Source organism: Diadema antillarum, unplaced genomic scaffold, assembly GCF_040938485.1.
Source record: "Diadema antillarum isolate AM-2024a unplaced genomic scaffold, OU_Dant_1.0 seq00000013_RagTag, whole genome shotgun sequence".
In the NCBI taxonomy this organism is placed as follows: Eukaryota; Metazoa; Echinodermata; class Echinoidea; order Diadematoida; family Diadematidae; genus Diadema; species Diadema antillarum.
The window spans coordinates 44939-71546 of NW_027271133.1; the positions used below are offsets into that span (position 1 = coordinate 44939).

Consider the following 26608-nt stretch of genomic DNA (forward strand, 5'->3'; position numbering starts at 1 on the left):
CTCTGCATTCGCTCACTGTGTCCTGCACCATTTCTAAGGAAAACTTGCATTATTACAGTGTTTGATTTTATTACTCCGAAAGGAAATAAGGTTCATTGCTCTGCAGGTTCATTTTTTAGAAAACACAAATTCTGAGATATATACTACATAATGTACCAAGATGTTTGATAATAAGAACATTAGGTTTCATTACAGCAAACATTTTGGTGTTATTCTGATGGTTCATTATTCATAAGGTTTGTTAATCTGAGAATAAAATAAGTTTCTTATTAAGTAGGTTTGTAATAAATCTGAAAATAATACACATCTTTGTTATTCCAAATGTTTGTTAATTGAAACATGAACTAAGGTTAAAAGGTTAAAGGGTGTGTACAGTTTTGGTTGAGGTGAGGATTTAGCTTTTAACTTTTTGCAAGATATTCAGAAACCACTCTATGAGATGTCAAAGAGCATGCAATTCTAAGGAGTATCAAAAGTTATTTGACGAAAATAGGTTTTTAAATGGCTGAGATATCCCAAAACAAGGTGAAACAAAGAGATCCTAATAAAAGGCGTGGCCCGTCGCCTGTTATTGTTATCATCACTTTTTTGGATATGGGCAAGTCCAAGATACAAATAAGGTCCCCTCAGAAGTCAAAATTTCATCTTTGCTCAATATTGACATGTTTGGTATCATTTTGAAGCTTATGAGTTGAAGTTTTGATTTCCATGGAGGAAAAAATGATATTATGTAAATTTATGCAAATTTCAAGGGCTTCATTTGCATAAATGTGAAACAGCGTTACGTATGGGACATTTATAAAAATTCATATTTATTCAAAGGAAAGCAAATGATATTTGATTAATATGTGGACATAAGAAGTTCATCAAATAGTTTGACATGGTATGAAAATTTAGGGATTATGCAAATGATTATGCAAATTGGCTCATGTCCTATCATGACATGTCCCATACGTAACAAATTGAGGTCATTATTTTAGGTTTTTTCTGAAATTTCTAAGGTTATTTGAATGCCCTTTTGGAAAGTTCTAATTTATTGTTTGGATAAGTTAAATACCATAGAAAGAAGAAAAAATAGTAAAAGAGATATATTTTATTAGACAATGAAATAATGTTACGTATGAGACGAATGTGTTACGTATGGGACATCCTTATACATATTGCATGTGAATGCATGTAGCTAGCTGGGAAGGTCTCTCAGGACACAAATGGTCAATCATCCTGAAGAAAGCATCCCAACTTTGCAGCTACTTTTGAGTTAAAGACACTTGAAACAATACAATTCCTTGGGGAAAAAAAAAAATCATATCACGGAAGCGCGCCCGGGAAGGAGGGGAAAGGGGGGGGGTAGGGCGGTAAAAAACAGACAAACAAACAAACAAAAACCGCAAAACACGCGAAAATACATTGCCGATCATTTTGCCCGTTTCCGATCCGATTTGTGAAAGTCATGTTAAAAGGGGGAATTCCTAAACGAATTTTTTTTTAAATATAAATATTTTATATTTCCTTGGGTAAAAAAAAGAAAAATCATATCACGGAAGCGCGCCTGGGAAAGGGGGGGGTAGGGCGGTAAGAAACAAACAAACAAACAAACAAAAACCGCAAAACACGCGAAAATACGTTGCCGATCATTTTGCCGATTTCCGATCCGATACCAATTTTTCGGCAAATTTGCCGATCCGATTTTCCGATCCGATCATAGCTTCATGTTATACCACTAGTCGTAACATAATGTCGATCTCTTGCGAAAATGCATAGAACAAGCATTTAAAGAGCGTCTCTGCATAGGTGGATGCTTCACATCTCTCTGCATTCGCTCACTGTGTCCTGCACCATTTCTAAGGAAAACTTGCATTATTACAGTGTTTGATACATTACTCCGAAAGGAAATAAGGTTCATTGCTCTGCAGGTTCATTTTTTACAAAACACAAATTCTGAGATATATACTACATAATGTACCAAGATGTTTTGTTACGACCAAAATCACTCTGAGAATGATCGCACAAAAGAAACAATCAACTGATGTTCAGGCGGTTTATTAACAGTGATATTGTGGGTACAGACTGGTAATCGGCGTCATATCAATACAACAATGATCAATAGAAGCGGTTATAAATCGGTAGTGGAATCACTTACACGTATTAAATAATCCTTTGAAAGTGTCCAGATACGATGTTCGATGCACAGACGAATGATCCTTGACGCACCGATGAATGATTCCTCCGACGTAACTCCAGAGGCGCAGGTTACGATAGTCCACGGTATAGATCCGGGGTAAAATCCACGATATACGTCCACGGCGAAACGTGCGGAGTCCAAACGTTGTGACGACCACGTCCAGTTGATGCGTTGAATGATGATTCACTTTATATTGTCCAGCTATGAATCCAGCCCGTCACAGCTTTGCCGTAGCAATGTCCATTGACATTAAAATATGGAGTCCAATGAAGGCACATTAATTCTCTGCAGGCAAAATGTCTCCCAGGCCAAGTATCTCCACAAACATAACAGGTCAGCAGGTAACACAGGACTGACTATAACAAGTCGCTTCAGAGCCAGAAGTGACGTAACTCTCAGAGCAGAGGTGTTGGGTACTCTGCCTACTGCAGAATTTCTCTGGCTTTTATACTATCCATTCATCCCCTTCTAGCACATTCTATAACTCTCTCCAACCTACTAGCCAGTCCAAGTTCCAGGAAACCTGGATGACTCACTGCCTAACTATGTACAAAACATCATTACCAAGAATAACTACCAATCACATTGGGCTACAGGGACAGTGCCTCACTCAGCCAAACATGTAAGCACTTCCCAGAAAATTCTGGAAAAGGTGAAATCATTATAGATTGAGTGAGTTATAATGTATTTCCTGTTACATGCATGTACTGTGTAGTTACATTGTATACCACCTAGAAAATTCTCCACTGATCTGGTCAGCCTGTATGTACTATATCTATACTATATAGAATGTTCTCCATTACTCTGGTCAACCTGTGTACATACACATTAAAACAATCATGCATGCAGTACATCATACCTATATATAACTACTAGTGTATACATTTGTGACAGTTTGATAATAAGAACATTAGGTTTCATTACAGCAAACATTTTGGTGTTATTCTGATGGTTCATTATTCATAAGGTTTGTTAATCTGAGAATAAAATAAGTTTCTTATTAAGTAGGTTTGTAATAAATCTGAAAATAATACACATCTTTGTTATTCCAAATGTTTGTTAATTGAAACATGAACTAAGGTTAAAAGGTTAAAGGGTGTGTACAGTTTTGGTTGAGGTGAGGATTTAGCTTTTAACTTTTTGCAAGATATTCAGAAACCACTCTATGAGATGTCAAAGAGCATGCAATTCTAAGGAGTATCAAAAGTTATTTGACGAAAATAGGTTTTTAAATGGCTGAGATATCCCAAAACAAGGTGAAACAAAGAGATCCTAATAAAAGGCGTGGCCCGACGCCTGTTATTGTTATCATCACTTTTTTGGATATGGGCAAGTCCAAGATACAAATAAGGTCCCCTCAGAAGTCAAAATTTCATCTTTGCTCAATATTGACATGTTTGGTATCATTTTGAAGCTTATGAGTTGAAGTTTTGATTTCCATGGAGGAAAAAATGATATTATGTAAATTTATGCAAATTTCAAGGGCTTCATTTGCATAAATGTGAAACAGCGTTACGTATGGGACATTTATAAAAATTCATATTTATTCAAAGGAAAGCAAATGATATTTGATTAATATGTGGACATAAGAAGTTCATCAAATAGTTTGACATGGTATGAAAATTTAGGGATTATGCAAATGATTATGCAAATTGGCTCATGTCCTATCATGACATGTCCCATACGTAACAAATTGAGGTCATTATTTTAGGTTTTTTCTGAAATTTTTAAGGTTATTTGAATGCCCTTTTGGAAAGTTCTAATTTATTGTTTGGATAAGTTAAATACCATAGAAAGAAGAAAAAATAGTAAAAGAGATATATTTTATTAGACAATGAAATAATGTTACGTATGAGACGAATGTGTTACGTATGGGACATCCTTATACATATTGCATGTGAATGCATGTAGCTAGCTGGGAAGGTCTCTCAGGACACAAATGGTCAATCATCCTGAAGAAAGCATCCCAACTTTGCAGCTACTTTTGAGTTAAAGACACTTGAAACAATACATGTACTTGACTGAACAATCTCAGAAAGGGGGAGGGGGAGATGGCAAAATACACAATGAAAATCAGCATTAAGGGCAATTCCACGGTAACTAACGTTACGCGTAAGGATTTTCATGAAATTGTTTATGTTATAGTTTTGTGAATGAAAGCACCTGGGGCTTGTAATTAGCATTGATGAATGAGTTCATGAGAATGAAGAAATGGGTGGAAAGTTTTTCTCTCAAACTGCATTTCTTATCACATAGCAAGTGAAAATGTGTCGGTAACTGACGTTACGGAAAAAGGACATGGGAAATTATGGAGTAGATTTAAATGGAAATATCTCATGTCCCTGACTTCTAAACTTTATGTGCTTTATATGGCAATATACCTAGGTTCTTGGGAACAGGTGTGCAAAATAATGTGCACTTTAGATATTTCCTTTTAGCACCATGCCAATTTCAATGAAGGCATGACGGTAACTGACGTTACGTAACTGACGTTACGCTTACATTTGCCATAGGGTTTACACATGGAAAATCATGATTAGGAATAGTTTTGTGATATTTTATAATTCTGACCTTTCAGAGTGATTTGTTTGATATGGAATCATAGCTTGGTTCACCAATTACAAATACCCAAATGAAATGAAACATTAGTCCATTTTCTTTGTGTTTAATGAAAACTTAAAGGGAAACATGTCAGTAACTGACGTTACGTAACTGACGTTACACATACTTTTGCTATGGGGTTTACAAAGAACTAACTTATTTAACAGGTTATTATACTGCTGCAATATACCAGTAACAATCCGAGGCATTTACTTAGCAACAAATTAAAACAAAATCTAAAGGCACAAATGGGGTGGGGCCCTTAGGGGGCAAGCTCCCCCCCCCCCCCCCATGCCATAGCACAGTTGAGCAAAAATAATGTAAATGCACCAGAGGATATTTCTTGACATTTGTCTTAAGATTGAAATTTTATTCAACAGTTATGATTACACAGAGCCATTTAGATTTCAGCAGTTCCAAGTATCTAATATTGACATAGTTTTAAAGGGTTTTTTGGGTTTTTTTTTTTATGAACAGGAAAGTTTCTATCTAGAGTACCCCACCCATAATGCCCTGCAGTACTACACAAAACACAGATATTTTTGTGTGTGAAAAAAAACAAACATATCTTTCAGGTCATGGGGAAAAACACATACAAATAAAAGTATTTAAGTGAAATCCACTGTGATATATTCTTTCTTCTTTTCTTTATTTTACTCCTTCTCCCTCAAGGCATTGTTAGGGCCACAAATAACAAAATGATCTCCATTATCAATAATGATTTATATGATTAGTGTTACACTTTTAATATTTTTTCTGTAAAGAAGAAGCATGCTTTTTTGGTCAAAGGGGCATTTGTTTATTCCTTGCTTGAAGGAATGTAATTGTTTTTCTTTTCCTTTTCACTGGTATATCAAGGCTTGCAAATACATCCCAGATACCAAGAAATAGGACTTTGCAATGAAAGAATTTTAAGATCAATATAAACAAATCTTCCTGTTCATAATTATCATGTATTACACAAATGTCCCTGCATGAATGAAATAAAGTAATCAACAAATATGAACAGTTTTTTTTATTTTTCTCTAGAATCACCTCTCACTTTGAGCAACATTATTGTTAAACGTCAGTGTTAGTTTCAAACAGTAATGACAGTACATGCCTTATGTCAGGCCTGCTTATGTACCATTTCAAGATGTGCCATATTAACTAAACCAAACATATAAGTGCAAGTGAAGAAATATATCTCTTCCTGCATTTGCATTGAGGTAGAAACTTCACTAAGCTTCCAGAAAAAAAAAAAGAAAAATGCTAGCAAAAGTAGTCATTAGTAAAGATTATGAAACTGTTGGTATATAGCTGTACACAAGCTTTTTAATAGAAAAAGGTGGTTACCATGCAACCACATAATTGATTAGGCCTACAAATTTGGTAGCTTTATCGTCCCGTAGGACTGTGAATGTACTGTATAGTAATTTGAGTGCATTATATATTGCATGTGGTAAACCTAAACTTCCAGATGATTTAACCTTAAACTTGTGCTGAACCGAAAATCAAAAGCTCAAGCCCCCTCCACCAAAAAAAATATAAATAAATAAATAAGATAAAATGAACCACAAAAAATGTATCCATGGACATACAGTGTACCATGGTGATGACATCATTCCCTATCAAAGGGATTGCTGCTCTTTGTTGATAACCTTTGACTTCCCAGGTGTATTGAATGGCCTAAAGTCAAAAAATTTGCCTAAGTTATAATTACTGTCATGGTAACTGACGTTACATACTGGTATATGACGTTTCGGTAACTGACGTTACACATTTTGATGTGTTCATTTGACTCTCCAGTATGCCAAGTATCCTTATTTTCTGGTATTGAAAGGAAGGCATACGGGCATACATTAGAAATCCTAAGTTACATCATACAGCTCACTTTCTTTGATGAATAAAGTTAAAAATTCCTTGTTTTTGGTAACTGACGTTACATCCATCATTGTCAAACTAATTAAAAGTTTTTATGAAATTCTTTAACGCAACCAGCTTTTTCTTTCTATCATGTGGTAAAAGACATGTCTGGTAACTGCATACATATAAAAGATTGTTGTTTAGAGTACTAGTAAAGTGGATATACAGAGGGTAAATTATGTGACAATACACTCTTTCTCACCATTGAGTTATAGGCATATTTTGGCAGCCATTTTGAAAATCAAAATGGCCGCTTTTACTGAAAAAAATACTGATTCTTAAAACTTCAACTCAAGTATTGTCTGAAAATGTATGGTGTTTGAAACAAATATCATTTTGAATTTTCGGCATCTGTGTCCTACATACCGTGGAATTGCCCTCTAAAGGGATTGTATAGTTTTGTAGAAATGGGGATTCAGTTTTCAACATTTTACGAGATGATTGGAAACCACTTTATATGAATCATTAAAGAGCATACAATTCTAAGACTAGAGAAATTCAAAGTTTATTTCATGGAGATCCAATTTGAAATGACTGAGATATCAAAAAACAAACGAATACTGGTACACTTGTACAAGGTAAAATGAAGTTGTCCTGATAAAAAATGTGACCCACCTTTTGTTAGGACACCACATTTCTGGATATCTCAGCCATTTCAAAACGGATTTTTGTCATGTTAACTTTGAATTCCTCTTAGAATTGTATGCTATTCAAATATTTCATAAAAGAACTTTTAAGAAGTGCTAATTATCTTACCAAAGTTGAAATCAGTATTCCCATCTGAACCAGAACTATACAGTCACTTTAAGTAGAGACCTCTGATTTAAAGGGTACTGAAACTGAATACACAAGCAGATTGAAAAATTGCAGTTCAACTACTAGTTTATTGGGTACTGTTCACCACACAATGTAGAGCTCTAGCTACCTTGTAGCTGCATTGTATGACACATGCATGCGATGATAATGAAGATGTACAGCTGTAACTACTTCAAATTAGTGTGTTTGTATCATTTCTTTTTATTGCAAGTGATAAACAAATTGCCCTCATTCAGTTTCAGTTGTAGCTACAACAAATTCATGGGTATACATACTGAGGTGCGACTCGAATCAATGACTGATTGCTAGACAGACATCATATATCTACTCGATTACTGGGGTTCCGTGCAGCAGGTATTGCATATTTATCAAAATTAATATTTCTTGTGTCAAGTTGTTTTTTATTGAAACTGAATGGCAAACTGCCCTTCATCAATGGAAGTTAACACTTCGATACTATTCAATTTTTTAGAAGTAACTACCCTGATAAAAATACAGGGCATCCTACATACTCAGGTTGGTCACAAAAATATAGAATATGATTAAATATGATTATGATGGTAGATATTTGGGGAATATTGTTCCCTTGACAATCTGGCTCAGTATTTTTAAAACTGATTCTACCTAAATGATTATGCAAAAATTTGTTTATGGGTATTTTGCAAAATACCCATAAACATGGTTCTCAACACACAAAACAAATGGGGGACAAAGGGCATGCATACTCAGGTTGGTCATAGAAATATAGAAATATGATTGAATGTGATTATGATAGTAAATATTTGGGGAATATTATTTCCTTGACAATCTGGATCAGTATTTGAGTAGTTTCAACTGATTTTATTTCAATAATTATGCAAAATACCCATAAACATGGTTCTCCACACACTAAACGAATGGGGGACAAAGTGTCCCATACGTAACTGTCCAATACGTAACACGTCATGTCTGTCTTTAATTAGAACCTGTAATTAGAGCTTTTTGCCTCATGACATGAAACTTACAACCTCTAATAATCTTGAGTGTTGTGACTTTCATCACAGTGAGTTACAAGTTGTAGAATGAAATACTTTCAGCGAGTTTTGAGGTTGAAAAAAATGTCCAAAAAAACAAAATTTTTCTCGTCCCATACGTAACGGCACATATTTTCTCTTCTAGAATATAATTGTGAAGGTCATTTTTCTCCATATTTTACATGATTATACTTCTCCTAGATATCAATCACCATGATAAAGTTCAATATGATCAAAGGCCATTAACACTACACTGTAGTTTTCAGGTCATAAAAGTATCTGAATGTCCCATACGTAACGCGCGCGTTATCTTGGACTTGCCCATATCTCAGCCATTTGAAAACCAATTTTCATCAAATAAATGTTGAATCCTTCTTAAAATTACATGCTCTTTCATATTTCATATGAGGTATCTCATTATCTCACTTAGGAATGTTCAAAGCATGAATCACCACCTCAACCAGTACTGTACAGTCCCTTTAAGGTTAAAAGATTTTAAAAAAAGGGTGAGTACAGTAACAAAACTTCAGAATTACAAATCTTAAGATCATCTTCAGATAAATGAACTTTTGGAGTGATGAATTTTCTCATTTTTTAAATTAACAAACCTTATTTCATATTTGGAACAATGAACCTCATCTCACTACCGGAATTGCAAACTTTCGAAATAACAAATCTTCGAAAGAAAGAAGCTTCAGAATAACAAATCTTATCTCATTTTCTTATTAACAGACCCTCGGAGTAAGGAATGCTGTGAGCAGCCACCCTTAAAGGAGCCTTTGGAATAACAAACTTTGGAAATCGTAAACCTTTGGAATAAAAAAACTGTAACCAATTCCTAACAATCACTTTTCTGCTTGTGTTTTCAAACTAGACACATGAAAGTACCAACCTCTTTTTGCTCTCTCTCTCTCTCTCTGTTCGTCAAATATAACATTTAAACTAAATCAATTTTTTTTTATTTGACATATCTTTCCAGCATATTGTATACATGATGAATATTCAATAAACAACGTATGCAATACAGGCCCCTATGCTTTGTGCATTTTATCATTATGTATTTGTATGCTCTTCAACATTTCATGGGGTTTTCTGAATATCTCGCAAGCTGAATCCGCACCTCTACCAATACTATACAATCCATTTGATTGAAGGACACTTCAAAAAGTTGCATCATGGTAAATTTATGTTCAAGCTCAGAGGAGAGTTGAACCCGATGGGATGTTACGAGATTTATGCTACAGTTTAATGGCGTTATTGGAAAAAAGAGAGAAGCTAAATTTCCCTTTCCCACTTTTGAATGAGCCACTCTTTTAGTCTTGTTGAAATTTCTGACTCTATGAATCAATCAATAATGAAACATGGATTGTTATCCTTTTTTTTTTTAGGTCATCCCCACAGACAGACTGAGAATATTCACTTGGCTGATCCTGGGAAAATATACTGAGATGTTCTGTGACAGTTGAACATTTACTCAAGACACAATTTTTTTTTTTTTTTTACATTTGGATGAGAGATACACAAAGTCACAATGTTCAAGAAACTTAAACGGCAGAACAGAGACAAGGAGGTAAGTGACTAAAATCTCTAATTTTGTTTGTTGATTGTGATTTTTGTGTCTTGTCGATTTACTGTGAAGCTGACAGCAATCTGAAGCAAGTAGGATTGCAAAGTCTATCGAGAAACCAAATAAAAATTTAATAAATGTTTAAATATGAGTATAGAGATATGGGCTGCTCTTCAGGGCACTGTTGATACACTGTGATATTGCCCCAGGATCTCAACTCCATGCTATGAATTGAGAATTGAGGAGCTTGCTTCAAGGGTCATAGCATGGAGTTAAGATCCTGAGGGGCAATGATATTGAGGGATAAACTAAAAATTGCGTTTAAATGCAACTCTGAAAATCACCGCAAGTGCGTTGCTGAATGCATTTGACTCATACGCAAATATGCAACTTTCACCGTGACCGAACTTAGTAGCAGGGGAAAGAGTTTGCAACATTTACAGTTTCAAGCTACCAAATCGCAGTGCAGCTTCATGAAATATAATGAAAAAGAGGTAACAAATTTTTACAGATCTTTATGCCGAATGTTTAAATGTCAGTCAGAAGATTCAAAAGTCCAAAAATGGAATAAAGTTTGTTTTCTGAAGGTTAGTAAATCCGAAAAAAAAGAAAGATGTTTTCTGATTAATGAACTTCTCTTTTTTTTTTCATAGGGGACCCGCTGTACAAAGCTGTAATGCTGTGTATCAGAGCGCGAGAACAATTCTTTTTCAGAATATGGCTATAGGAATTTGAGCCAAAAAAAACATGGCGACTTAGGAGAGGAAATTTATACAATTTTTTGCTTAGTCAGTACTGAAAATCATTTTGAAAAAATCATACAAAATCAAATGGGAGTCTTTTCAACAACCGACTGAATTTCAATGAGAAAGTTGCATGCGATTTTGGGAATTTGCATTTAATTTTTTAACTTTAAAACATTAACTTTTGAGAAATGGGCCCAGGTTTCCAAACACGCCCTCTCATAATCTCTCTAGACATTTTGCAGTTGGTGCATTGTCTGTCACTAATCCGCGTGTGATTTATGCATGAACTAAAATATGATCGCTGCTAAGATACAGTAGACATGTTTCGACGGCAAAATGAGTGAGATTAGGATAGCGATCCGCATCACAATCCAATATCTTACTCTGTAGAGGGGAAATAAATGCATTTATAAGTCGACATGTTTTGCTTGGTCCCAATTATGTCGACTTAGGCAAGGCTGACTGTATTATATAATTGTCAATAATGCCCTCAACGACCACGGCCACCATATTTCAAAATGGCTGCCATTGTATTTTTTGTGTGTGTGTAAGAATTTGCTGATTTCAGCAAGAAAAGTCACATTAGATGTGCACGCCAAAAGGAAAATTATGTTAACAGAAAATACATATTATGCCATCTTAATTGGCCGTAGAAGCAATTTTTCAAATTGATTACCATACAGTTGTAGATGCCATTGATAGATTTTTAAAATGCTTATTTTTTTCAAAGGAAAAGCCAATAGAATTTTGCACACAAGTTGATAACTGTGTTAAAATATATACAGATTTTAGGCCATTATTGAATTGTGCCCTCAAAACTTATGGCACCTATGTTTAAAAATGGCTGTTGCAGACCGCTATTTTTCTTTTAAAAAAGAAACTATATCAGGGTTCTCGCCAGGAATTTCTTCACGTTTGTCGGCACTTACACGCGCTGTTCTGGGGTTGGGTACGGGAGGGGGGTTCCCCCTGCCGCGCGAAGCGTTTAAGCCTTCGCTAATGCTGTACAACACAATAAAATCGCCGCTAAAAATGCCACTAAATGCGACATTTTCACGGAGATGTGATGAGCATTGTGAGGGGCATATTCTCACAGAAACAATGCAGAATCTCCCTACCTTTTGTTGGCAGCAGTTCCTATTTAAAATAAATGAAAGAGAAGTAGGTGCCGATGGTGAAGGTTCCATTTTCTTTAAGGCCTTTCCTGTTTCACTGTTGCAATATAATGAGCCGTCTCTGCATGGCAACAACGCGCGCCGTGTACTAACTACTAGTAGTGTTTTTGCTTTCTCACCGTCTGCTCGACCACGTGGTAGGCCTACTGTATGCAGATGCGCGAGAATCAAGAACTTTCGGGACATCGTTGCACTTTCCTTTCTGGGTATACTGCGGTAATTTGGCCGTGACATCAAAGAGATATCATACAAAAGTGTACCTCCCTGATTACACGATTGATGGTCGTTATTCCGAAGGTTTGTTTAATCATAAAGTGAAACGATTCATTACTGATTATTTCGAAGGTTTATTAATCGAAAACAACAACAACACCACCAAAGGTCGGTACTACAGATGAATGTTCAAAATAAGCAAAACTGATTTCGTTCGGAGAATAACAAACATTTTTTTCTTTATTATTTTCTGATCAACGAACCTTCAGAAAAGAATCTAGTAATCTATCATCGTTATTGTTTCGGAATAACAAACCTTCAGAGTACGAAAACTGTAACCGTTTTGGGGCCGTCGTTTTATTCCGAAATTTTACTGAGAACGTTCGAAATAATAAAACTGATTTCGTTTGGAAATAAACGAACATTTCTTTTTTATCGTTTTCCGATTAACGATCGTTCAGAATTAAGAATCTATAGTACATTGTATTTTATCATCAGTATTCTTTTGGATTAATGAACCTTCAGAGTGAAAGAAAACTGTAACCGTTTTGGGGCCCTCGTTTTATTCCGAAATTATACTGGCAGAACTTAATAACAAAACTGATTTCGTTTGAAAATAAATGAACATTTCTTCTTAATCGTTTTCCGATTAATGATCGTTCAGAATTAAGAATCTATAGTATTTTATCATCATTATTTTTTCGGATTAACCAACCTTCAGAATAAAAGAAAACTGTAACCGTTTTGGGGCCGTCGTTTTACTCCGAAATTACTGGCAGAACATTCGAAATAACAAAACTGATTTCGTTTGGAAATAAACGAACATTTCTTTTTTATCGTTTTCCGATTAACGATCGTTCAGAATTAAGAATCTATAGTACATTGTATTTTATCATCAGTATTCTTTTGGATTAATGAACCTTCAGAGTGAAAGAAAACTGTAACCGTTTTGGGGCCCTCGTTTTATTCCGAAATTATACTGGCAGAACTTAATAACAAAACTGATTTCGTTTGAAAATAAATGAACATTTCTTCTTAATCGTTTTCCGATTAATGATCGTTCAGAATTAAGAATCTATAGTATTTTATCATCATTATTTTTTCGGATTAACCAACCTTCAGAATAAAAGAAAACTGTAACCGTTTTGGAGCCGTCGTTTTACTCCGAAATTACTGGCAGAACATTCGAAATAACAAAACTGATTTCGTTTGGAAATAAACGAACATTTCTTCTTCATCGTTTTCCAATTAACGAACCTTCAGAATAAAGAATCTAGCATTATTTTATAATTTCTGTTGGAGTAACGAACCCTCAGAGTAAGAAAACTGTAACTGTTAGAATAAAGAATCTAGTATTATTTTGTCAGAGTAACAAACCCTCAGAGTACAAAAAGCAACTGTTTTGTGCCGTCATTTTATTTCGAAATTTCACTGGCAGAACGTTCGAAATGACAACTGATTTCGTTTTGAAATTTACGGACATTTTTTTCTTTACTATTTTTTGGTTAACGAACCTTCAGAATATAGAATGTAGTACTATTTCATTACTATTTTTTCTGTCGGAGTAACGAACCCTCAGAGTAAGAAAACCGTAATGGTTTTATTCCAAAATTTCACTGGCAGAACGTTCGAAAAAACAAAACTGATTTCATTTGGAAATTAACGGACATTGTTTCTTTATTATTTTCCGATTAATGAACCTTAAGAATAACAAGGAATGTAGTATTACTCTATCATTATTTCGGAACAAACCCTCAGAGTATCAACGTTTTGGGGCCATCACTTTACTCTGAAATTTCACTGGCAGTGAACTGAACACTGGCTAACCAAACTGCCTTGTGTGAATGTGAAAAACATTGTTAACTTTCACTAAATCAAGAACTGATCTGGAAGGAGAACAATTCATGTGTTAACGAAAAATCAAAACTGCGTCACAGATATACAATGTATGTATGCCTTGGCCGTCATTGCTAAAGAGAATAACATTTTGCTCTCTCCCGTAAAAAAAAAAAAAATGCTCGACAGTTAAGCGCATGAAATGTCAAAATAATATTTTTTACATTACGTAAACAACCAAACATTCTTTATTTTAGATAAAAAAATTATTATAAATAGAAAAAGAATGTTTGGTTGTTCATGTCAAAACGTGGGCCTCTGCGTGCGGTATCCATTATTAATTTTACGCGGGAAAAGCATAGCTCCTTGAAGCAAGAGCATGAAAAAAAAAATCGGAATAAACACACACACACACACACACACACAAAAACCAAACTTCCCTAATCAACATTAATATAATACATTAATACGTTGTGTTCATGAATCCCAAACGGATCCATTTTCACACATTTGCAGTGATTGGGACAGAGAAGGGATGGAAGTACGAAATGGAAAGGAGAGCAAACTTCATATCGGTGATGGAGAACAAATATTTCAATAATGAATTAAAAAGGGGGAAGAGAGAGGGCTCAGAACTCCGCCCATCTATGGATCATTATACCTAAATTAAACTATCTAATCCTTACATTATCAAAATTTCCGAGAAAATTGAATTCAATTCCATTCATAACTTTTTTGAGTTATCTAGCCAGAAAAAAAAAAAAGATTAACCTTGGTGGTGATATTAACTGATGCTGGTGTAGAGAAAAACAAAGACAGCTTGCTCAAAAGATTTCCTTCTTTTAGTTTAATTTCTCCCCTGTCATTCCTATCGTTCTCCTCCCATGAACCCTTGCCATGCATGGACGATGAACAAAACAAAATGTTATCGATGCTGCAATAAAAAAAGAAGAAAGAAACATGTGCTCAAAGCAAATTATCTACAATTTTCAAGTTGAACAAATCAATGTTCGTAATGCAGAATAACAAAAAAAAAACAGGACCACAGGCAGTGGGGAAACTTGATATCATGGACATTTCCACGAAAGCCAGGTGTCAGATAAAGGAATGCAGCGCGTACTCCCACCTTACTTCAGTGGTCGTAAACAGCGTGTAAATAGCATGGAAACCAGCTGGGAACAGCGATGAATGATTATAGTCATTTATTTTCTGCCCATGTAGGCCCCCTAACCCTGTTACAAACCAAGCCAGAAGCACGTGGAGCATTACGTACGTTGAACTTGAAAGACCATCATGACAAAGTTACTAATTTCGGCCAGGAGAAGGAAAATGGAATATTCACGAATGACGTTTACGAATCAATGGAAAGTGAAAAGGCTCAAATGGAACGCATGGTTTTTTAAATAAAAGATAACCCGCTGAATCTAAAAAAAAAAAAATTAAACTATGCATTTGCTTTCTACTCCATCGCACTTTTTTTCTTTTTTTCCTTTTTACGAACGATGGAGGTAATTTTCTCTTTGCGGCAATGCTTTGAGCGCATCTAATTTTGCGTCATTGCCGATGGCAAGCTTCCTAAAGAATTGATACGAATACTTTCAAATATACGAAACAAAGTCTAAAAATCCTGGATCCTGGCGGTGAATTCCGCTAGTATTATAAATCCTGTTCACTACCAAAGCTTAATCATCTGCTTCTTGCGCCATTTTACCAACCAACTGTTCCTGAAAAATTCATCCTAATCTGTTCCCAAATTTTGACATATTTTGTGAATAGAGAGACAGACAGGCAGACAAACGAACAAACAAAACAAAGCAGCAAAAAAATGCATCCTTTGGCGGAGGGGGGCATGCATTTCATATCGTTTGTTTTTGCGTAACCCAACAACAAGCGTGACAACAAGCGAGCACGTGTCAGCCTTCCTCAGCCTCCCTCGGCCTCCGACCCTCTCTTTCCGTCCTCTCTCTCCCTCTCACAATACCGTCATGTATGTACACACGGGTGGCTGTCTGTGGCTAGGTGCAACTTCACACAAATTGCTGTGTGTGTGGATCCCAAATCAGAGTGCATGTGAGTAAGCGAGTGTGTAGTGTGCAGCTATGTAGAGCCGTGTTGTTGTGATCTGTGACTGTGTGGATAACTTTTTGTGCTTGCAAACTGCTACTCTTTTCAACATCTAGCTTCTTTTCTAGCCAGATAATCAAGAGTGAAAAAAGGCGAGAAATTATGGTCCGAAGTTAGCGTCAAGCAAGTTCACGCATGGTATTACCCTTGTCGGCAAATTTTACCCTCGTCGGCAATTGTTTCTTCACACCGCACGCTTGCCGGCGCTGACAAGGGTGATATATGCTGGCGAGTTCCCTGTATCTATAATTTTGTACACAGGTTGACAATTAGATTAAAGATTTAGATCATTAAAGGGATCATATAGTTTTGGTTGAGACCTAATTTCAGGTTTCTTAAATTTTTTTGTGAGAGAATGAGAAACCTCTTATGAAATATTTAAAGAGCATGTAATTCCACGAGGAATTCAACGTTTATTTGATGAAAATTGGTTTTGAAATGGCTGAGATATATCTAAAACAGAGCAATTCTAATAAAGTGTGGGACCCACATTTTATTACGATTGCTTTACTTTGTTTTTGGATCTTTCAGTCATTCCAAACCAGATTTTCATCAAATAAACTTTGAAATCCTCTTAAAATGGTATGCTCAGTACTATTTCATAATAAAGTGTTTTCTTGGTATCTCGCGAAAAGTTAAAAGCCCAGTTCTCATCTCCACCATTACTGTACCATCCCTTTAAATCTTGATATTGTTCCATCGCAAATTTTCAAGGGAAAAATCAATTTTAAAGGCAATGACAGCCATTTTCTAAAATGGTTGCCATAGATGCTAGTAACCTTTTTTGAAGTTTTGCTTTAATGAAAGAAGAAAATACAATTTTATATATAACTTGACAATTACATTCAAAGAAATTTAGACAGTGAGTCATCATAAGCTGTGTCCTCAATAGCTATGTAGCTATTTGTCAAAATGTTGTCTTGAAAATTTGCTAATTCCAGAATGAGAAGGCAATATAATAATTTGCAATATGGTGTGTAAGAAATCATTTGAGGAACAATGAAAATAAACAAGGCAAATGCTATATAAATGATATGTCACCAAGGTATTGCAATTTGTAATCAATGTATTTAAGTTAATTTCAAGACCTTTTCACCTATGTCCAACTTCACACCAATATTTGAACTTGAGCAGCATCTTTAGGTGATGTATTAGAAACTCAAATGAGGAAACCCCCCACCACACGAGGGAGCTTTTGCATTTTAAGCATAAAATAAAAATCAATATCCATGGACAATGTTACTTGATCCACATGTTCCTCTTCACTGTGTGTAGGGTGTATCCTCGCTCCCACAAGACGGAACTGTTGCATTTTATAATTGAAATTCAGTGAATGTGTACTGTAGGTGGCACATTTTGAGATTTAAATTATGAAATAAAAAATATAAAATGAATACACACACAGGGACAATGAAACTGGCTACATTGTCATTTCATGTTACATCGTGTACAAATGTATCTAATACTTCTTGTTCTGTGCGTGTGTTTTTTTGCTACATACTACGTACAAAGAGATGTACGGAAAGGGGAGGGTGTGGGAAAGGGCACCTCTCCCACACAAGGGAACTCTTGCATTTTCTGAGTAGAAATTCAGTGATCTATCTGTAAAGCATACTTTAGGTGGTAATGTGGAAAATTTCCACCATAAAAAAGTATGAATATGAATATCCAGGGACAATGGCGGTGTATCAAGTTTGACAGTAACACCATATTATTCAATACATGGGCTATATGATGTAGACATCGTCTAAAAATATAACTTGATAAACGTTTAGAAGACATAACTTATACAAAAAAAATCTTTCATTTTTTTTATAAAGTGATTGTATTTGCTTTACTTTGCTATACTTCCACAATACTTCTACAATGTCCATGTCTGTTCAGATCTCTGCTGTCTAAATCCGTGAGGTATCAGTTACGCAATTTGGGCATTATTCGCAAGTATTTAACTCGTTCAGCCACAATAGATACATAGTTCATGCTCTTATATCGTCCCAACTTGACTTTGGTAATGCACTCCTATTTCACCTACCACAATCTCAACTTTCACAGTTATAAAAATTGCACAATTCAGCAGCTCGTGTATTGTTACCCTTACCTGAAGAAATACTCACATTACACTGTACCCCTATTTTGTCCTCATTGCATTGGTTACCCGTTGAATCTCGCATTGTATTTAAATTATTACTGTTTGCTTTTCATTGCATACACGGATCTGCCCCAGAGTATCATGTTAATTTGCTGACATTTTATAATCCTCCCAGATGTTTAAGGTCATCCGATTGTAGATTGCTTGTTGTTCCAAAGACAAAAAAAAATCATGGGGGGATCGGTCATTTGCACATGCTGGAACTTACCTGTGGAATCAGTTGCCTCAAGCTATCCGTTACATTTCAAATGTTGACTCCTTTAAAGTTGCCCTCAAGACTCGTTTGTTTGAAACCATTTTCCAGTAGAATTGTATATTATGATTTTTTTTTTCATCATTATTGTGTCATACATTTTCATATATGGGCAAGTCCAATAAGACAACGCGTGCATTACGTTTGGGACATTCAGAGATTTTTTTATGACCTGAAAAATAGTGTTAATGGCCTTTGATCAAAATGAACTTTTTCATGGTGATTGATATCTAGGAGAAATATAATCATGTAAAAAGTGGAGAAAAATGACCATCACAATTATATTCTAGAAGAGAAAATATGTGCCGTTACGTATGGGACCAGAAAAATTTTGTTTTTTTGAACATTTTTTTCAACCTCAAAACTCTCTGAAAGTATTTTATTCTACAACTTGTAACTCACTGTGATGAAAGCCACAACACTCAAGATTATGAGAGGTAAGTTTCATGTCATGAGGCAAAAAGCTCTAATTAAAGGTTCTAATTAAAGACAGACATGACGTGTTACGTATGAGACACTTTGTCCCCCGTTCGTGTAGTGTGGGGAGAACCATGTTTATGGGTATTTTGCATAATTCGTGAAGTAAAATCAGTTGAAACTACTCAAATACTGATCCAGATTGTCAAGGAAACAATATTCCCCAAATATTGACCATCATAATCATATTCAATCATATTTTCATATTTTTATGACCAACCTGAGTATGCATGCTCTTTGTCCCCCATTTGTTTAGTGTGTGGAGAACCATGTTTATGGGTATTTTGCAAAATACCAATAAACAAATTTTTGCATAATTACTGAGGTAGAATCAGTTGAAATTACTCAAATACTGATCCACATTGTCAAGGGAACAATATTCCCTGAATATTTACAACCATAATCTTTAATCACAATCTATATTTTTATGACCAACCTGAGTATGTATGCCCTGTATTTTTATCGGGATAGTCACTACTGAAAATTGAATAGTAAAGTGTTTACTTCCATTGATGAAGGACAGTTTGCCATTCAGTTTCAATAAAAAACAACTTGACACAAGAAATATTAATTTTAATAAAGATGCAATACCTGCTGCATGGAACCCCAGTAATTGTGTAGATGATGTCTGTCTAGCAATCAGGTCACTGATTCGAGTCATTTCTCAGTATGAGTATGTATATCCATGATTTTTGTCGTGGCTACTACTGAAAACTGAATACAGTGTAAGGACAATTTGTTTATCACTTGCAATAAAAAAAAAAATGATACAAAAAACACTAATTTGAAGTAACATCTTCATTATCATCACATATACGTGTGTTATACAATGCAGCTACAACGTACATTGTACATGTAGCTAGAGCTCTACATTGAGTGGTGAACATTACCCAATATACTAGTAGTTGAACTGCAATTTTTCAATCTGCTTGTGTATAACATTCGGTTTCAGTACCCTTTAAATCAGAGGTCTCTACTTAAAGGGACTGTATAGTTCTGATTCAGATGGGAATTCTGATTTCAACTTTTACAAGATAATTAGCACTTCTTTTATGAAATATTTAAATAGCATACAATTCTAAGAGGAATTCAAAGTTAACATGACAAAAATCTGTTTTGAAATGGCTGAGATATCCAGAAACGTGGTGTCCTAACAAAAGGTGGGTCACATTTTTTATTAGGACCACTTCATTTTACTTTGTATTTGTTTTGTTTTTGATATCTCAGCCATTTCAAATTGGATCTCCATCAAATAAACTTTGAATTCCTCTACTCTGAGATTTGTATGCTCTTTAATAATTCGTATAATTGGTTTCCAATCATCTTGTAAAATGTTGAAAACTGAATCCCCATTTCTACAAAACTATACCATCCCTTTAATGCTGATTTTCATTGTCATTGTGTATTTGCCATCTCCCCTCTCCCTTTCTGAAAATTGTTCAGTCAAGTACATGTATTGTTTCAAGTGTCTATAACTCAAAAGTAGCTGCAAAGTTAGGATGCTTTCTTCAGGATGATTTACCATTTGTGTACTGAGAGACCCTCCCAGCTAGCTACATGCATTCACATGCAATATGTATGAGGATGTCCCATACGTAACGCATTTGTCCCATACGTAACATTATTTAATTCCCTAATAAAAAAATATTTCTTTTACTATTTTTTCTTCTTTCTATGGTATTTAACTTCTCTACACAATAAATAAGAACTTTCCAGAAGGGCATTCAAATAATCTTAGAAATTTCAGAGAAAACCTAAAAAAATGACCTCAATTTGTGACGTATGGGACATCTTATGATAGGACACGAGCTAATTTGCATAATCATTTGCATAATCCCTAAATTTTCATACCAAGTTCAACTACTTGATGAACTTCTTATGTCCACATATCAATCAAATATCATTTGCTTTCTTTGAATATGTATGGATTTTTATAAATGTCCCATACATAATGCTGTATTTCACATTTATGCAAATGACACCCTTGAAATTTGCATATATTTACATAATATCATTTTTTTTTCCTCCATGGAAATCAAAACTTCAACTCATAAGCTTCAAAATGATACCAAACATGTCAACATTGAGCAAAGATGAAATTTTGCCTTCTAGGGGACCTTATCTTGGATTGCCCATATCCATGTTTGTGTAATGATTTTTGTACTTCATAACTCAGTTTTTTTACTGCGCCTTGAGCACACTAGTTTTGTGGAATTGGCGCATTATGAGTACCCTGTATTATTATTAGTAGTATTACTTCCGTAGGAACACAATACACAATAACTTTGATATCAATACTATTTGCTGTCACCCATGGCATAGTGTAATCAGAACCATACACTGAAAACATAAATTTAGAACTAACCCACGAATCAAACCATTTTTTTTTTTCGTTGTTTGTCAATGATTTCTTTGAACACCAGATTGCATATGATATGATTGCTCTGTACCAGTATTTTTTTGCTTTCTTTATCTGGAATAAGTAAATTTTCAAGAAAAAAAAAGTGTATGGTAGACATTTTGGCAAAGAACTCCTTTAGCCAGTGAGGATACCGTTTATGGTGGCTCAAATATCTAAATTTGAACGTAATAGTCAACTTGCTCACAAAATTTTATTGTCTTCTGCCATCAGCAAATTTTCAAGAAAAAATAGCATGTATGGTGGCCATTTAGAAAAATTGCTCGTTGACTGTGCCATTTGCAATGACCTTGCATATAATTTTTGTTTGAATTTGATTTTTAACATGTACATGTATGTACAAATTTCATTGATTTTCCTTCTGAAATTAGCAAATCTTTGCACATGCAAAAAAAAATGGCATTCATGGCGGCTGTTTTGGAACATGGGGCACATTTTATGATGACCTTGTATGTAAATTTATTTTGAACATGATTTTCAACTTGTTTGCAAAATCTTATTGACCTTTTCCTGCGGAAATCAGCAATCTGTACCAAAAGTGGCATCTTTGGCCATTATGAACAGTGGCTGCCATGACTGTTGAGGGCACAATTTATGATACCCCAATATCTACTGTAGACTGATTTGAATGTGATTTCCCATATGTGGGCAAAATCTTATTGACGTTTTCGTTCCACAATTAGCAAAATTTAAGCCCCCAAAATGGCAGATTGTGGCCATTTTGAAATATGGCTGCTATGGCCATTGAGGGCGCAATTTACAATGGCCCAATTTCTTAATTATATCCCCACCCACACATAGTGTGTATGAGGGTATATAGGAATCACTCTGAGGCTGGTCAGTTGGTTGGTCAGGCGGTCAAATCCATTGCAAAATCTTGTGGATCAAACTACTCTCATTTTTTGAGCAATTGACCCCAAATTTGGCATGTGTGACCACTATCGAAATAAGATGTGCAAGACACTTTTTTCAGTTAGTGTAACCCGAATGTTACACTCCCAAGTTCATGAATAAAGAATATCACACCTGGGATTAAATTTTGACAAAATAATCCAACGACAAACTATATTGGCTTGTTTGTCGTCCAACAAAGCACATTATTCACTTCAATTCATTCAATTCACAGACTCAATTGTAACCTTTGTTACATTAGCATAATTAAATATTTGCCAGTGTATGATGATGATTCGACTTGTTGCTGTCTCTTTTCTCTCTGGCCGGCTATCCTGTCGACGATGCCAGAGTAGTTGCAAACCAGTCGGACACGGTAGCTGATGCAATGTTCAGTAGCCGTCAGTCACGCCAAACCACGCAAAGGCTGGCCAAAGCTCTCATCAATCCGAATTTGTATCTAGTTAAAAGAGCCAACGCTCGTTTTCACTACAGGTTGCTCCACACGGCAGTCAATGGATGTATGTGCCACAACCAGTTGTATCACAGGCACATAAACTTCTACAGTACAGCTGATGCTTTTAAGGGTTTATCAGTATTTTGTGGTAACCTCTTGGCAGATAAATGTGTGAGAAAACTTTCTGGATCACACAGTCGATGTAACAAGCAAAGTGGATGGAGGCCTCAAAGCGCTGGCAGGAAGCAGATATGCCTATTTGCTCCAAAGCCATGGGCTTGTATACTTTTCTGTCTTATGTACATATGTTGATATTACAAACTTTCTCTAGAAAATCAGAAACTTCCAGGAAGTTAACTGACCAGCAGAAATTTCATTGGTTCATGTTTCTATGACATCATTCAAAGCCTGCCTTATTGGCTGGAGGTCACTCATTCCCCTTGACTTCCAGGAACATGTCTGACGTACTGACCATTCACTTGGCCAGACAAATGCTTAACATTGATCAAAGGATAGTAGCAACAGGCTTTCCAGTCACTCTCAAACTTTCTGGCTACGGGGCCTTAAAGTTGCACTCCTGTGACCTTGGTCACTTGGGCTGCTGCCTAACCAGCATAGCTACACGTATATAACACATTGTTAATACTCATGCAAACACTGATCTACTTAACATACAAGACAAATCACATACAAAATTGTATCATAAGTCATAAAATCAATCAATTAGAATGTAGAGACATACATCTTATCTGCATTAATGATGTATTAAATGTAACCAATGCACTACATATCTTATGCTGAAGTGTGTGGATCACACGTTGGTCTGAACAGAATGACATATCAAATATAAAGTGATACCCTTACAGCTGCGGGCGGTATCTGCATGCCTGCATAGGTGTGCCTTGTCGGCCCTACTGCAGGAGACCGTACACCGATTTAGGAGTAATGTTGCCAAATGCTGTATTCCTTTATTCAAATAATCTTTGTTATATATCTATATAAAATCTTCAAAGATTAATGTAAAATAGTCGCAATGCTATAACATTTTCGTTTAAATTGAAATATGTATGTATTATAATACTGCCGTACTTATTAGTGTCCACCCCATCACTTACAATGCATTAGCTGTTGTTGGGCTGTTCAGGCATACATTTACGTCTGCTGCTGCCAAGTGCTATCACAATCCGCGATCGTTTTTTCGACTTCTGAGTGTGAACAATCTGAAATCAGTCTGTCAGTGTCAGAATTATTGCTTCTCTTGTTGTCCGAGACTGTTGAAAAGTGTGTGTGACGGTGGTAAAGTACGACAGTATACATAACTTGAACCGCGGAAGAAACGCCAGCGCCAGCTTCATCATAGTACCGCCGCCGCGCCGGTAACTACGACCAGCAGCCCAATACACACAGCAATGGGGCTGCGTGTTGTAGCATTCAGGATCATGATAAGGTAGTATCGTGGATAAATATCAATTTAAAATCGAAATATTTCTTCAATTTGGAGACTTACTAGTAAAGTTGAAGTATTGACAACACCCTAACACTTGACTCATCGGCATTTTTAAAGTGAAGCAATAGCTCATGCCGCGTGCATCCGCTGTGTGGTCAGAGACTGTTGAGCGGTACGCTACTACCGCTTGCTTGGCCCGTATCGCCGTTGCTCAAGCAGGGCTCCCGGAGCCAGCTGACGCTCCAAGCAAAAAGCAATGTGAGGCTGATACGTCACGCTGTCACGTGATCTTTCTCGCTGGCGTACAGAAATCGAACGGTTACGATTCAAAATTAGTGATGCTAAAAAATCGATTGTGGCGAGTTGGGAGGGTCTTTTTCAATGAAACTTAGTCATTATGGTCCTTTATTTATGTAGATTTTGGTTAAATTTTTTCATAATCGTCCGGACTTCTCCTTTAACTGTTTTCATTTCTCCCTACATTTCCCTCATGCGTGGTTAGTCCTTCATCACCGATAGGGTTTTGAAGTTTTGGAAGGGGGAGGCGAACCTGAAAGAGAGGGTACATCGGTCCTTTATTTATCACTGAACTTGCGCTTTTCAAATGTGCAAGTGCAGGGCAGAAAGTCGTCTTTTTTTTAGGGGGGGCGCGGAAGGTTTTTTTGGTCAGTTACTCCCACCCACCTTCCCAAACATTCCGCCGATGAACACCCATTGCTCTGTAGTTACAGTGTGTAGCTGCATGGTCAGGCAAGCTCATGATCACGTGCTAATTTAGTACCCTATTCACAACCGAATTGTCTGTAATATTCCCTTTTACCCATCCCTTCTTGTTTGTGGAAATTCATTGAAGCATGAAGGCCATGATTGTTATCTGCCAAGTCGGGCAGAAGTCGGGAAAGCTAACTGCTCCTTTTTTACTATCTATCTATCTGGGTAAAATGTTAGGATGTTTTTAAATTAAGTTTTCTCGAGCAGGCGTTTATCATTTTTTTACGCATGGGATATCATATGAAAGGAAAAAGAATGGATATTAAAGCTATGATTGCAAAAGATTGTTGGAAAAGTCTGAAAAATTCATTCAAAGTTGCCATTTGCTCGTGCAAATGAAATTTTAGTAGCACCACTGTCTATTGTTCTAACTCAATCATGCATGAATTATGAACCACGTGTTGTGCATCGAATGAAAGAAGAGAAGTGTATCTTTCAATCCATGTACAACTCATAAAGCAAATATGTGATTATGATCGCAAAGAATTGCAATGAAACTCGGGTTTCGTTTTTTTCTGGGACACGCTGTATAGCATGTAAAACAAAAGTCAATCCCATCCAGAAATTTGTGCAAAAGTGTAAATCAGAGCTGTATTATGTGAAAATTTTTAAAACTGTACCATCCTGGAAAGACGGTTTTTATCACTTTTCCACTTAATTTCCACAAATAAAACTAATATGGAATAATCTTCAAGTATAATTCTTTATTCAATAAATCTGATTAGTGCCTGGGTATGCCCAGTTGAGTAATTTTCATCTTTATTTCAGCATTTTTTGTGCGATTTGTATTCCCGCATCCTCGTGTCTGTACCACCTACCGTTTATAAGAAGGGATAGCGAGAAGTAATTACCATCACAAAGACATCTTCCTTAGAAAGTGGCTGGTGATTATGCAGTGAGACACGAGTCAATTGTCTTCCTATCTGCATGGCAGATCCAGTTTGGTACATATGCTTCAAGTATTCTTGAGCAGCGGCATCGAACATCTAGCAATAATAAGACAGTTGTGACTCCATTCTCTTGAACTTCCTTAAATATATTAAAGTCTAGTGACTCTTTCCCACTGACAACTCTGTTCACCGATATAATCACAACTTTTTCTCTTTGAACCATTATCGGCATATATATACACTGTAACACATTATGTCCATAGTTGATATTGATCCGTCATGAGTACCTAAGCTACACAACCACTACATGTATGGAAAGTTAACTATGACTGAGCATGGTTCATAAATTCCTGGCATTACATGCACCTGTTCACATTTAAACTGTTGAGGATGGGCTGATTTTGCTATAGCACGCATTTCCCATATAGGCACCTTCCCGAGTATACTCATTTTAACTTCAACAGGTATTAAGCAAACAAATCCAATAGACTTTTAAATGAGTTTGTTTAGTTCACTGGAGCATACTCTCATTTGCTCCTGTTAATAGTTAATTTTCACTTCAAATTATCCAATATTATGCGACCTACTTCTCTGGTGGGACTAAAACTTGACTTGCAATAAGCCATCTGGAGAAATGGGGGAGTCAGCGTTCGTATCCCATGACGTGACCAGTCTT

The 26608-nt window shown here is 35.8% G+C and overlaps 1 protein-coding gene across 3 annotated transcripts in view; it reads left to right on the forward strand.

The window, feature by feature from the left end:
* Nucleotides 1–26608, forward strand: part of LOC139725047 (uncharacterized) — a 508769-nt gene that overhangs the window by 11304 nt on the left and 470857 nt on the right. For all 3 annotated transcript variants that reach the window (XM_071636133.1, XM_071636134.1, XM_071636135.1), the window contains exon 2: nt 9906–10087. In XM_071636133.1, the coding sequence (XP_071492234.1) occupies nt 10049–10087 (39 nt within the window). In that variant the 5' untranslated portion in view covers nt 9906–10048. The remainder of the gene's footprint in view (nt 1–9905; nt 10088–26608) is intronic.